Genomic DNA, 13,119 nt, shown 5'->3' on the forward strand with positions numbered 1-13,119 from the left:
CTGGCAACCCTGCAACCACGCTCGCTCAGTGGTTTGTTTCGGCGTTTCTTTTAAGAGCAGCTGAATTCTCCATCATGTGTTAATATCGCATTGAGACCCGTGTATCGCTCAGGTGTCCCTCTACTTAGACTCCACAAATCTGTAACAGTCAGTGAAATGATTTAAAGGACTGAAAGACAATAAGATACACATGAACGGCACGGACACATTTATAAATGAAGACATCGAGAACCTACCTTACCGTTCTTAAGAAAGTAAACACACAATCGTCACTTGAAATTAGTTATTTAGCCATTTTACATTACTAAAAGAAAAAGTAAATGTTGTCGACACACTCACCATTCACCTCCAAAACGATGTTTTCTGCACGCGAGAATCGGTGTCATCGCTTTCAGGCCAACATCTTCAATAAAAGTAAATGTCAAAACTGCTTCAAAACCGTGGATTCGCACAAACTCAGCGAAGCAGAGCTGTTCCAGGTGAGCATATAATTTCTTGACTTTTTAATTGACATTGACCTTTTTATTTATTTATCTTTCTCTGTCTCAGACTAGGCCTCTTCAGGTGGGCTGGCTCCTCCTGGCCCCAGAGGACACTGACTTCAGCAGTTGTGGCCTCAGGAAACGGGTGATGACTGGCATTTCCAGAAATCCTTTCCATCAGATACAGGCCATTGATATGTAGCCATGTTTTAACTCTAGTCTTGATCTTTCTTTGCCATCTCTGTTATAGAAATGGCAGAGGAGATATTTTGTGCTTTACGAGCATGGGCTTCTAAGATACTCTCTGGATGAGATGGTGAGGTTTTACTTGCTTTTCATGCAGTGTTTCCTAACCTTTTTTGTCTTATGTACCTGACTAGCCCAAGCTTAAGTATCCCTATCATTGACACCAGATCAGAAATGTGTTTATTTTAACTCTTTTCATACTGATTTCTATTTGGCATTATCATTAATAGAGTGTTTTTGAAGACTAACTTCCAGGCTGACCTACAATAATACATCTTCACCTTGTTTTGGTTGACAAAAACCCACTAGGGTTTTCCATTGACCTTTGGATTGTGCATCAAAAATGTATGATTATTAAAATCTTACCTTCCACTCTGTGGAATGACAGAGTGACTGTTTTCATCTAGCCAGGTACATTGCCCCAAGGAAGTGTAAATATGTCCCAATGCTGTGAGGTTCTTGATGCTTCATCTCAAACTGGCTTCCAGAACTGTCTGAGGTTGTGCTTCACTGACAGAGACTACTACATCCGAACAGAGAGCACAGACAGCTTCAGCATCAGTAGGTAATGCACTCCCTGACCTGTGGTGTGAACTTGGCCACACATAACTCCTACTTTGTCACTAGTTGTGTTTTTTTTATCCCAATTGATATGCATTATAGTATACAATCATGTTGTGATGTAATGCAACAAGAGAGGTGAAGCCAAGTTTATATATTTCTTGTTTTGTGCCAAAATCTGAGCTCTGTTCAATAGTTTAGCTGAAATCTTCTCTTTCTCTATGTCTTCAGTCTCATCCCTCTGTTTCTGCTTAAGTGTTATAAGTCACTAAATCTCAGCAAGGTTGATCTAATCCCTTAAGAGTGTAATAAAAGGTGTCAAGGAGTCTTGGATTAGCGTGTGTGTGTTTCTGTCTGTGTTGAGAACACCAGCTTTAGAACTGTTTCTGTTGGGATTGTTCAGGGTTGTTCTTTTATTGCTTGTAATTCTCTATTTCCTTGCAACTGGTGGTTTTTAGTCTTGAAGCGTGATGTCCAGAAAGCAGAAGTAAGAGAAATCTGAAAGCTTATGAGTTTGCATATGCGTGCAATTTCCAGCCTTGGTCATTTTTGGGGTCTGCCGTGTGTTTGAATTTAAGGTTGTTTGTTTCGTTTAGGTGGCAAGAAAATCTGATTGTTTACCCCAAAGCTGCTAAATCAAATCAGAAGAAGAAGGGGAAGGATCCAGCCCACCCACCGCAAGTGAGTCTCATTCATATTTAATGCCATTTCGTACAATCATGTTCTGTGACAGGCAATGCCAGTATCCTCTCTAATGTCTTTGCAGCATATTTCCTTTGGTAAAATATGAATAAATTGAACATTTAATGTAGTATCCCTAGTAAAAAATGAATATATATCAAATATATTTGTTTCATACTAAGTATAGTTCAAATTTATTAAAGTATTTACTAACATTTCAATTGAGACTTACTGATATAAAAATTGTAATTAAATTTAATTTCTGCTTGTGCACAATGCACATTTCATAATATTAAGCCTAAAATGTTTTTTTAATGTCACTATTGATGAGGATTGTATGATCTTTGAATAATATCAGTCTTTAAATGCAAGATATTTAAAGTGTACCTGAAGTATACTTGCAATAGTTCCACTTTAGCACAATCAGATATACTTGGGTATATCTTTAGATGGGCTTCAGCTCTACTTCCTCACAACTAAAGTGCATTAAGTACATAATTAGTTGTTCCAGTTTAGGAGACTTTAAGGATAGCAGTTTAGTACCAAACGCACAATTGCAGGGTATTTTTATTAAGCACATAAGTAAATGTATTTGTAGTATACTTAGCATGAAATAAATGTATTTCAAATACTTTTTAGTATATTTATTTTTCCCAGTTTTTCCTCCGCAGTTTATCCCAGAATTATATTTTAGTGCAAAAGATTTGTCTAATTTCCAGTTTGCAAATTTTTCTTGTCTTCTGATTTGTCAGTATTTCATTTGTGATCTGCAAGGTTTAGATCCACTAAACCTATTGCAAGATTTAGTACTATTGTTCAGCGTTAAATGGATTAGATATCCAGATTTGGAGATCACAATATCTCAGACCACCCTTAGAATACCATATGATACCAAGATACATTTCTATTAACTAATTGATTTATCAGCTTATGTATATAAATAATCATACATTATTTGTTACAGATTTGTAGACTTAAGTGCAAAAAGGCTAGTTAGTTTGTCATTTCGTCCTGAAGATGCTTGTTTTTAGATGGTCACAGTAATGTTGAAAGAATTATGCTGTTTTGGAGTACTGCTCCTTTAAATGTGCTCCTCCTCCACCTATTCTTTACTTTAATTACATTTCTAAGTGCTGTGTCCATCTTTCTGTCTGGTTGATTTACTAATCCCTCTTTATCTCCCTTCTGCATATTCTTTCTGCTGACAACAGAGCAAATTGATCTAGTGTGTGAAAGTGCCATTCCACTATGCTGCAACAATTAACAGCGTGTTCATGAAATGCTGTGTTCCTGTATTTTGTGTGTTTTTGTGTATTTTGAAGCGTTAGTCAGATAGAAGTTTAATAGAATTAACCTAAGTGATCTGGACAGGATTATTGAGCACTCCCCCTCCCCCGGGGAGGGTGAAGAGTTTGCAAAGTGGGTGCAGAGTGCAAAAGACGTGTGCTTGTTTGTCAGGCAGGTTGTATATAGAAAGAGAGGCTTTTCCTATACCACCCGTGCCAATTGGATTTTGCTGGCCGAGCGCTTGTGTGCAACCTGTCAATCGCTGATTTACTCACCTATATTCTCTGCCTCTCTCTTTCTCTCTCAGCAGACAGCAGAAAACCAAACCTCCAGCAGCAGCAGTAGTAGTAGCAGTGGTGGTGCTGCTGCTAAGAAGAGTAGCACTTCTGGAAATAGTTTCACCAGCAGCATTAAAAGACAAGGCAGCATCGGTTCTAGTAGTAACAGTGGCGGTAAAGTTTCCATCAGCGACAATGCTGGCTCTAGTACCGGCAGTGCCAGTAAAGGCAGCAGCAGAAGTGGCATCAGTAGTACTAAAGGGGCCACCAGAAATGACAGAAGATGTAGCGTTGTGAGCACGGTGGAGGAGGTCTTGGTGCAGTCCTCAGAGAAGGAGCTGGAGGAGGAGTCACACAGTGGTGAAGTCGGGGATCCTTCCAGCACTGGTAATGCTTCATCACTTGATACCAAGCTTGGGTCCTCTCTCTCTTCATCGCTCAGTCAGTCCTCAGGCTGCTCCGACACAGACGGTATGATCTCAGAGTGGCCTTTATGTGTGGAATTGTGACTTGAACTGGATGTACTTGTTTATGGTTGTAGTAGGTACTGATTTGTCAGCTTAGGGAATAAAGGTAGGTGGTAGCTAAGAATATTGTTCATTTTTCTTGTAAAGAATTCAGAATAGTTTGCATGAACATTTAAATTCTGTCATCAATCTAAACCTGTTAAACTTGTGGTCAGTTCATTCTTTTGAGTGATATTTTAATGAATCTGACAATCAGGTTTACCAGCTCAAATGATTCTTTTATAAATTTGACATCTGACGACTTCTGTTTGAAGGACAACGAGGGCATATTTCAATCAGTTTCTAACCCAAATCTTTATTCATACAGATATTTGGGTGACTTTTACAAAACTTATGTTATTTATAAAATGTAAAGGCTCCATTATTCATTTACTGGAGTTGCATAGACCTTCGTCAGGGTATTGCCATATACAAGTTTGGAAAGTAATGAAAATAAGGTTGTGAGAGATTATGTACAAGTGTGTTCAAAGAATTGCACTGTTTAACAACATGGCAGATGTTCAGCTGACAAAACATTTTTTATTTTTTCTAAACAATTTTCAAAGTTAAAAGTTCATTATGGCATCTGCTCTTTAGGAGGTTTTGTTTCAATGGAAGAAAGTCATAGGAGGTAAAAAAGTAAATAATGACAGAACTTTATTTTTGTGTGAAATGTCAAACAATGTTTACATTTATGCTATTCTGCATATTGCACTTTTTACTAGGCATGAGAAATATTTATTACTGCTTAAGCCCCCCCCCCCCCTTTATTTGCTCTCTCAGGTACTAAGAATCGATTGGGTACTGAAAGCGGCTATTCGTCTCTGGAGAAGACAAGTCCAAGTGTTGTGGATGCACAAGCACACACTGACTCCAGGTGTGACTGTGATTCTGTTTCTTCACCTGCCTCACATCTGTGTATGTTTCCTACCTCAGTGTCCCTTAGCCCCTCCCCCTTCCCTCCACCAACTAATCACAATTCACAGGGGACATGTGGGGTTGATCCTGAAGATGTGGTAGGTTTCTCTTGGGAGAGAAGTTTGGAGTCCAATGGGGAGAGGCAATCACACACATCCATGACACACACCCTCAGACATGAATCGCCCAGCCCAAGAAGAAAAGTACACCGGCTGTTTGGAAATCGGCACAGGTAAGACAGGTTCATTTTGCTCCTGATTCTCTCATTACACAGAGTTGGATTTTATGTGTAATGTTTGTGGCTCCCTCTAGTGTTCATCATGTTTTTGCCATTCCTTCAACAGCATGTCAAAAGCACTCATTTCTGCTTGTCTTTCAGGAGACTTCATCCCATCTCCATCAGTCAGATCAAACCGGGCTGCTTGCATTCCCATTTGCCATTTTAGTCCAAATATAATCATGTTATGTTTGTCAAAGTTATAATGTCTTTAAATGTTAAAATGCTTGGCAGCACTGCATTGATGCTCCTCAAACAAATGTTTGCAGTTTGTTCAAACAGTTTTGTTGATCATTTCAGTTTTAGGTGTTCTGTATATTTTCTGTATATATCTCTCGATATTGATGAAACCAGTATAATGCGTGCATACTGAATTCCAAATGGCCTATATTGCATATTACCCTCTGTTTCGGGGTGTGTCTCTGTTTTTTCTATTCAGAACTTCTGATTTTTTTTTCATTTTGTAGAGCTCAAAGTTTAACCTAAAATGTATATCTACTGCCTTTTATATGTTTGCATGCTTGTTTCTAGGAGATCTCAGGAAGTTGTTCAACAAGAGGGTTCATTTCTGGATACCAAGCTCCCCCTCTCAACCTTCACTACTTCCTCCACTGAACAAAATGACCATAAGACAACTGTCAGTACATCTCAGGATTCCTTCCCTAATGATATTGCTGATCACTCACAACATTTAATGTCATGTAGTCTCCGCTCCAAATCGCTGGAGCGCAGGCCGCTTGATTCCACGCCCACAGTAAGTACAACCAATACAAATAAGAATGATTCTAATGTGTATTTTTATTATGGCTGTAAACTGATTATAAATTTAAATCCAGTAAATTTATGGCATGTGCCGACAAATTTATCAAATTAATCATAATTGATCATTCATATCACACATGTCATTGCTACAGTAATGCTCTTTTCCTCTCAGCCTGACCTCCTTAATTTCAAAAAGGGCTGGATGTCTAGACTGGGAGAAGATGGAAAGGTGATTTTGAGATTTGAGTGCATGATCTCAGTCTACTTGTTAATGATTTTTTCTGTGTGAAGTGGTCTGATGTTCTCTGTCTCTAGTGGCGGAAACACTGGTTTGTTCTTACGGACCAGACTTTGAGATTCTATCGTGACTCTGCAGCAGAAGAGGTTAAGTGATTTGTGATGTTTGGTCTATAAAGAATCATCATAAAAATTGATTTGCCATTTTCAGTTAAGAGGTCTTTCTGTGTTTTGTGTCTTAAGGCAGCTGATGTGGATGGTGAGATCGACTTGTCTACTTGCTACGATGTTACAGATTACCCTGTACAAAGGAACTATGGCTTTCAGATTCATGTGAGTGTATATTTGCTAAACTTTAAGCTTATTTATTTGTCTGTTGCATTGACTTTATTCATCACTCTTTTCAAACAGACAAAGGATGGTGTCTTCACCCTCTGTGCAATGACTTATGGGATACGACGCAACTGGGTCCAGGCAGTAATCAAAAACATCCGTCCAACCGTTGCCCCTGATGTCACATGGTACAACATCAAAACTAGCTGCCATTACCAAAAATATATTTTATCCATTACACATATTTTGTACATTGATATCAAAGCCTAATACATTTATTGCTGTATTTTTCTCACAAAACAGCATAACATGTTAGTGGGTTGACTCTTTCACTCTAACTTTTGTCTTTTTCCCCATGCTAAACAAGGAAAAATCCTGCTATAAAACCCAGGTTTGAACGGGTTTTCATGACCAAGAGTGTTTTTTAATTTAAATGAAGTGTATGGTAAAACACGCACAACTACAATATCAGAGATATAATTTATAATAGGTCAATCATAGCCACTTCTTTTCTTCCCTTAGTTCAATTCCTCAAAAGGTGCCAATGACTAGTGCACATGCTCGTACAAGCTCCTGCCAATGCAGTACAATTCCCCAGGAGGCAGAGCAAAGGAGTCGCATCCGTGAGCGCCGTAGAGAGGGGCGTTACAAAACCTTTGATTGGGCAGAATTAAGTTGTAAACAGCACAAAGAGGAGTTGTCAAATGATCCATCCAGAAGACCGTGGAACCATAACAGTGAGCGCTCGGTGCCTCCTGCACCTGCACCATCCCCTGAAGAGCAGATCACACGTTCAACCTCTGAGTCATCAGAGAATGAATATCTTCAGAAAAAAAGAATCTCAAAGAGGCAAAGCTTAAATATCATGTCCGCTGATATATCATCAAACTTATCACTTATGACAGTGTCCAGTCGCACCTCCCCAGAATCAATCAGCCCAGACAGCTTAGAGGTTGATGCAGGAACCGTGTATGTCCACTGTGACGGCCGTGGTGAACTACTGGAAGCTAAACCCAAAGAAGAAAAGCAGGTAGGGTAACAAGCATATGGTTGTGGTGTTCCAATGTCTACATGCTTAATTCCCCTGCACTATTTACATATAATTTGTCATGGTTCTAAACAAAGTCTCACAATTCATTACAGGTTGATCGCTCCACATCTCCATTGCCAGTCACGTTCTCTTCATCTTCGGCGCAGACAGAATGGCAGTGGGATGTGGAGCTTCAGAGCCTGCGTAGAGAATTGAAGGCTGAGCACGAGAGGAATCACACTCAAGAAAGTGAGTTAAGACTCAGTGAGGCCCGACTCCAAGCTGCGCTCAATGAGAGCAAGCAATGTCTTCATAGGACAGAGTTAAAGATTCAAGAGACAGAAACTGTTCTGAAGGAGCGTGACGAGGTGCTGGAGAGTCTGCGTGGACGGTTGGAGGAGGTAACGGGTCGTCTTAAAGCAACCGAAGAGGCGCAAGCCTTGAAAGAGGTCAGGCTACAGAGGCACCTGCGGCTCCTGCAAGAGAGCCAGGAAAGAGAGAGGAGGAGCTTCAGTGACAGCCTTGACCAATCAGAACACCGATCGAAGGAACTAGAGGAGCGTCTGAGGCAGAAAGAGGCTGAGCTGCAGAAAAGGCCAACAGGTGACGTTACTGATGAACTTCTGCGACGGTGCCAGGAGCTACAAAACCAGCTGGAAGAGTCAGACAGTGAGGTCTGTCGTCTGCAGGCACGCCTCCAAACTGAAGAGACTCTTTATTATGACATGGAGCATGATTATGAAAGAGCTTGTGAGGAGATACAGAGTTTGCGAGGTGCTCTGCTGGACTGTGAGAGGGTAAGTGAGGAGCGCTTTCAAACCCAGTTGGTGCAGCAACAGCAAGAGATAGACCGGAAGGAACAAGAACTACAGGAAGTGCTTCTTAAGATGGCCATCCTGGGCAGTAGTCTAGAGGAGACTGAACAAAGGCTTAAGGAAGCTCAAACCCATTCTTCTGAAGCTAATGTTCTCTGTGAGACATTGATTGAGCCACAACAATGCAGACAGAAAGAGCAGAGTGATTCAGAATTGCAACCTACTACTCAGGCAGACGAGTCACATAGAGTGATCTCTGTGATCCAGGCACTAGAGCGCAAGTTATGTGACACCGAAGAGCGACTTCGAGAGCTTACCATGCATCTTCAGCAACAGCAACAACTCAACGCTGGACCGCATGCACTCAATGATTCTTGGTGTTCGCACAGTTCCCTCCAGAATCCGGAGGGTCGACTCTCTGTGGGTGCTCTGCCTAGTTTTACTGAAACTTTGCATAGCCTGCAGGGAACAGCTTTAGACAGAACCTCAGACAAAACTAAAATCTCCCTTTATGATGATGAAAAACCTGCAAGCTGGAGGTTGGTTGGCGAGAGTTCAGGGAGAAATCAAGCTCTAGAGATGGCCAGCAGAGTTTTGTCACTGGAGGCACTAATTATCCAAAGGATTGCCTCTGCACTTGAGTATCCCAGCTCAAAGTTACTTAATAAATTGTCAGAGGTGCATGTCCAGGTGCTTAGGCTGGCTCAAGGAGGCAGTCATAATGGGGTTGTGGAACCTAGTTACTCCCAGATCTTCTTGGACCCTCTCGAGCAAGATCTGGTAGACAATACGCTGAGTGAAAGTGCAATCCATAGACTGTGTGTAAGAGCAGAGATGACATACCTCATACATACGCTCTGTACTCATCCCTCACAGGAGCAAAAGGGATCTGAGCTTTTTTATGTCTTGCCTTGGCCAGAGAGTTCCTCATCTGGAACCAAAATGGAAAACTGTTCGAAGCAGGGGTCCAGACTTGCTGATATTAGCCCGCCAGAACTTGCACCTTACAGTGAACAAATGGATGACGAACCAGCGACCGATCTTCTCCTTGAGGGCTCTGAGGTACAGCTTGCTTGCAGAAAGAGTCTGGTGGCAGAGCTCCGTGCTCAGGCCCAGTCACTGCAGAACCTCTCAACACAGCTACAGTCTAATGTTAGAGAGGTCGACCTTCCTGAACTACCCTCAGCCATCCTGAGGGCTGCAATTTGTCAGGCCACTTTGGCTTACATGGGCTGTCGTCTCCGTTCGGCCCTGCAGCAGGAGTTGAGTGCCCTACGCAAGCAGAGAGAGCAGGCTGAGTGCGAGTGTCGTGCTGTGTGTCGTAGCATGGAGACTCTTTTCCAGGAACAAACGGAGAGTTACGAAGAGAAGCTGCGCAAGGAGCGTATTGTTGTCGAAAAGGCTGAGCAGGAGCGTGTTTCTGCGGAGACCAACGCTCAATTGAGGATGGAAGAAGCCGAAAAATTGCAGTTGGAGTTTGAGGAGAAGCTCCAAGAGCTCCAGAAAATCCATGAAGAGGAGATGAGCCATCTCCATGAATATTACATTCAAAACTTTTCAAGGCCAAAAGCTGCAACTCTCTCAGAACTAGAGGAGAGTGAAGAGATTGAGCAGGTTTCTGTGACTGCTCTGAAAGACCGAATCGGAGAGCTTGAGACTGAGGTGACCTGTTTGAGGGAGGATCTTAGTAACCAGGATGTCAAAGCCTTCCAGCTTGACCTAGAAACCATCAAGGTATACACAGCCTTCTTGTTAGAGCGTGAGATTAACATGTAATTATACACAAAGATGAAGGTACACCATGTCTTTGTGTGTCTTAGGCCACGTATGAGCATGGTTTCAGCATTATGGAAGACAGCCACCAGCGAGTGATTGAGGAGATGCAGAGGCAGCATCAGAAAGAGGTGGAGAGACTGACAGAGGAGCGAGAAAGAGTACTGCAGGAAGAGACGAATGCCACTATTTCAGGTACTACTCTCAGCTCCCATTCACAAATACTTTTCATTGTAAACCTTTAAAATGTACACTCTTGATCTTTTGCAATACTGTGAAAGTGAATAGGAAACCGTGACAGCTGTGGTCACCATTAACTGTTATTGTGAGAAAAAGAGCAGCTTGGACATTCTGCTAAGTAACTACTTATGAGTTCCTCATAAGAAGTCAAATAGATTTGTAAATCATGAAGTTGAGAAAATGATGACAATTTTTATTTTTGGGTGAACTGTCCCTTTAAGTACAAAATTCCAAATTTGTGCTACTGTCTTGTGTTTAACTATGGATTAAAGCATCTGCTAAATGAATAAATGTAAATTTGTTCTGTGCATGCTTAGACATACAAATGACGATCTAGCATCTCTGCTTCTTGATCTTGACAGTTCTGTCCGACCATTTTATTTCAATATGATTTGTTGTTTTCAAAGCCATTGAGGCTATGAGAAAAGCTCATAAAGAGGAAATGGACAAGACACAGAAAGCCCTGCAAAATGGAGCCAATGTGGACATCCGCCAGCTTCGTGCACAATACAAGTGCGTATATGATATGTCTTTCAGTACTCTGAGAACTGTCAGCCACAACATCAAAAATCAATTTATGGTTGCAGAACTATATATTAACCATATGCCTCTTTGTGCATTGTCTGCAGTGAGGAGCTAGAAACATTACACCGGGAGCTGGAAGTGTTGTCAGAGCAGTATTCTCAGAAATGCCTGGAAAATACTCATTTGAATCGGACTGTAGGAACAGAAAGGGAAGCATTGAGTACAACACAGAGAGAGAACCAGGAGCTTCGCATTCACAACCAGGTACAGGTGCACATGCACACACTAAATGTGCATATTTATACAACCATTGTTTCACTGCTTATCTTACAAATGTATCACATATTTTTCTAAGGAATTAAATGACTTTTTGGCTGCTGAATTATCCCTTATGCATTCACGCATGAATGGGGATGTGAAACATTCCCAATCTTCTCAGGAGAAAGACATGTATCAGCTGGAGGTAAAACTTGACACCCTTTCATATGGCAAAGTGCCCAAATTTGACTTGTACTACTAAAATTAGCAGGGGATGGTTGACTGAACACAGATTAAAGTTATCTGCACTCTCGGTTGAGTACATTTAATCGGCTTCCACAAAAGAAACCTTCATGGGTTTTATTACTGCTCAGATGAGATTATGTCAGAGTACATTCCATCAAAGGTGCTATAAAGTATACGTGCGTAAAAACAGATGTGCTCTGTCTCGTTCTTTGATGCTGTAGGTAAATCTCAGAGTAAAGGAATCCGAGATTAAGTGTCTAAAACAGGAGATCAACTCACTTAAACTGGAACTGCAGGCAGGAAATACGGTAACACCTTTTTCAATCAAAACATATTAATCGTTGAATATTGAGTAATTTTGTTGTCAATTAATACAAAAATCTATTATAATAAGTAAAAATGATATTGTTTTAATCACAAATGTTAACCATAACAGTTTCCAAATAAGCTAATTCAACCAATGCTTACATGGAGAATACACTTCCACTTCAAAGTTGAATGTTTTTGTCACTAGTTTTATTTCTATTTTTAAAAAAATGTAATAGTATTTTAAAGAGCTAGACTCTGAGCTGGTTGCTTCAGAAGTCAAAACTCCAAGTGACTTCACTAAACCAAGGTTGGTGCCAGCAAAACAACAGAGTTTAAAATATGGTAAGCAAATCTACAAGAACAGACATGTTACTGTGAAGGCAAAGCACTTATTCACTATTTGTAAATGCCTGGTGCAGATCTGATGAAATCCAGGAGCAACCCGGACTTCCCAAAGGACCATTCTACACTTACGCCGCCTGTCGGATCCAAGGTGGGATCATCTGTGCCTTTACATGGAACAAAATACTGACGTTCCCTAAAATTTAAGCTTTCTCACTATCTCTCATTTTATTCTCAGAGTCTTAAAGATGGACTCACTGTTCTGGAGAGGATGAAGCTTTTTGAATTAACCAGCACGCAAAAGATTTGAGTGTGTGTCTGTGTGATAGAGAGAGAGAAAGAGGAGCATTTTAATGTCTTGTGTGGGTTAAATTATTTAATTGTATATCTTTATAACACAGTGAATTCTAACTATACCTTTAGTCACAGGTGTGTGTGTACGTACGCCAGTCATTTTAATTCTTGTTTGCGTTACTACTTTAGAGAGTAGAATTGATTTTTGATATGACTCTCTCTCTAAATCTTAAACTGTCTTTGTTTATATTTACATGTTTATGCCTGATTGAGAATCTGTTCGATTTGCTTCATCTCTAATTATGAATAAAGCCAAGCTTTTCCAATCTTTAGGTTTTTGGTTGTGTAACTTTTTAACCCATATGCGAAGCTTTTAAATACTGCACACTGCAATTTTATCATTATTTATCCCTTGTGAAAAAAAATCCTAAAGGATTCCAATAAGAAAACTGTACAGAATTCCAATTATATTTTGGAACCATTCCTATAAGATTCCTATCTAGGGCTTTCTGAACAAAGGATTTAGTTCTTATCCTGTTCATTTTCTTTGCAGTAGCTTGTTTGCTGAGACGATGTTTATTAAAGAGAATGATTGATTTAATTAGGTTGCCAGTGGATCCCAGTTAAAAAAAATAAAAAAGGTTCTATAAGAATCTCATTGAAATGGTTCCAAATTATAATAAAAATTCTAATTAGATTCTTGTTGGAATCCTTTAGGA

The 13,119-nt window shown here is 40.3% G+C and overlaps 1 protein-coding gene across 1 annotated transcript; it reads left to right on the forward strand.

The window, feature by feature from the left end:
* Positions 1 to 356: 356 nt before the first annotated feature.
* Positions 357 to 12,731, forward strand: LOC306858832 (uncharacterized protein; the record flags this gene model as incomplete). The annotated part of the gene is made up of 22 exons (XM_079399587.1): positions 357 to 479; positions 550 to 627; positions 733 to 798; positions 1,136 to 1,293; positions 1,886 to 1,970; positions 3,565 to 4,006; positions 4,978 to 5,191; positions 5,768 to 5,990; positions 6,171 to 6,227; positions 6,314 to 6,382; positions 6,479 to 6,568; positions 6,647 to 6,756; positions 7,091 to 7,598; positions 7,712 to 10,147; positions 10,234 to 10,381; positions 10,834 to 10,939; positions 11,056 to 11,215; positions 11,307 to 11,414; positions 11,677 to 11,763; positions 12,001 to 12,106; positions 12,184 to 12,257; positions 12,345 to 12,731. 22 exons carry the CDS (start codon positions 357 to 359, stop codon positions 12,414 to 12,416), a joined length of 5,520 nt encoding a protein of 1,839 aa, XP_079255713.1. The 3' UTR covers positions 12,417 to 12,731.
* Positions 12,732 to 13,119: the final 388 nt, after the last annotated feature.

Source organism: Barbus barbus (assembly GCF_936440315.1).
Source record: "Barbus barbus genome assembly, chromosome: 3".
Classification (NCBI taxonomy): Eukaryota; Metazoa; Chordata; class Actinopteri; order Cypriniformes; family Cyprinidae; genus Barbus; species Barbus barbus.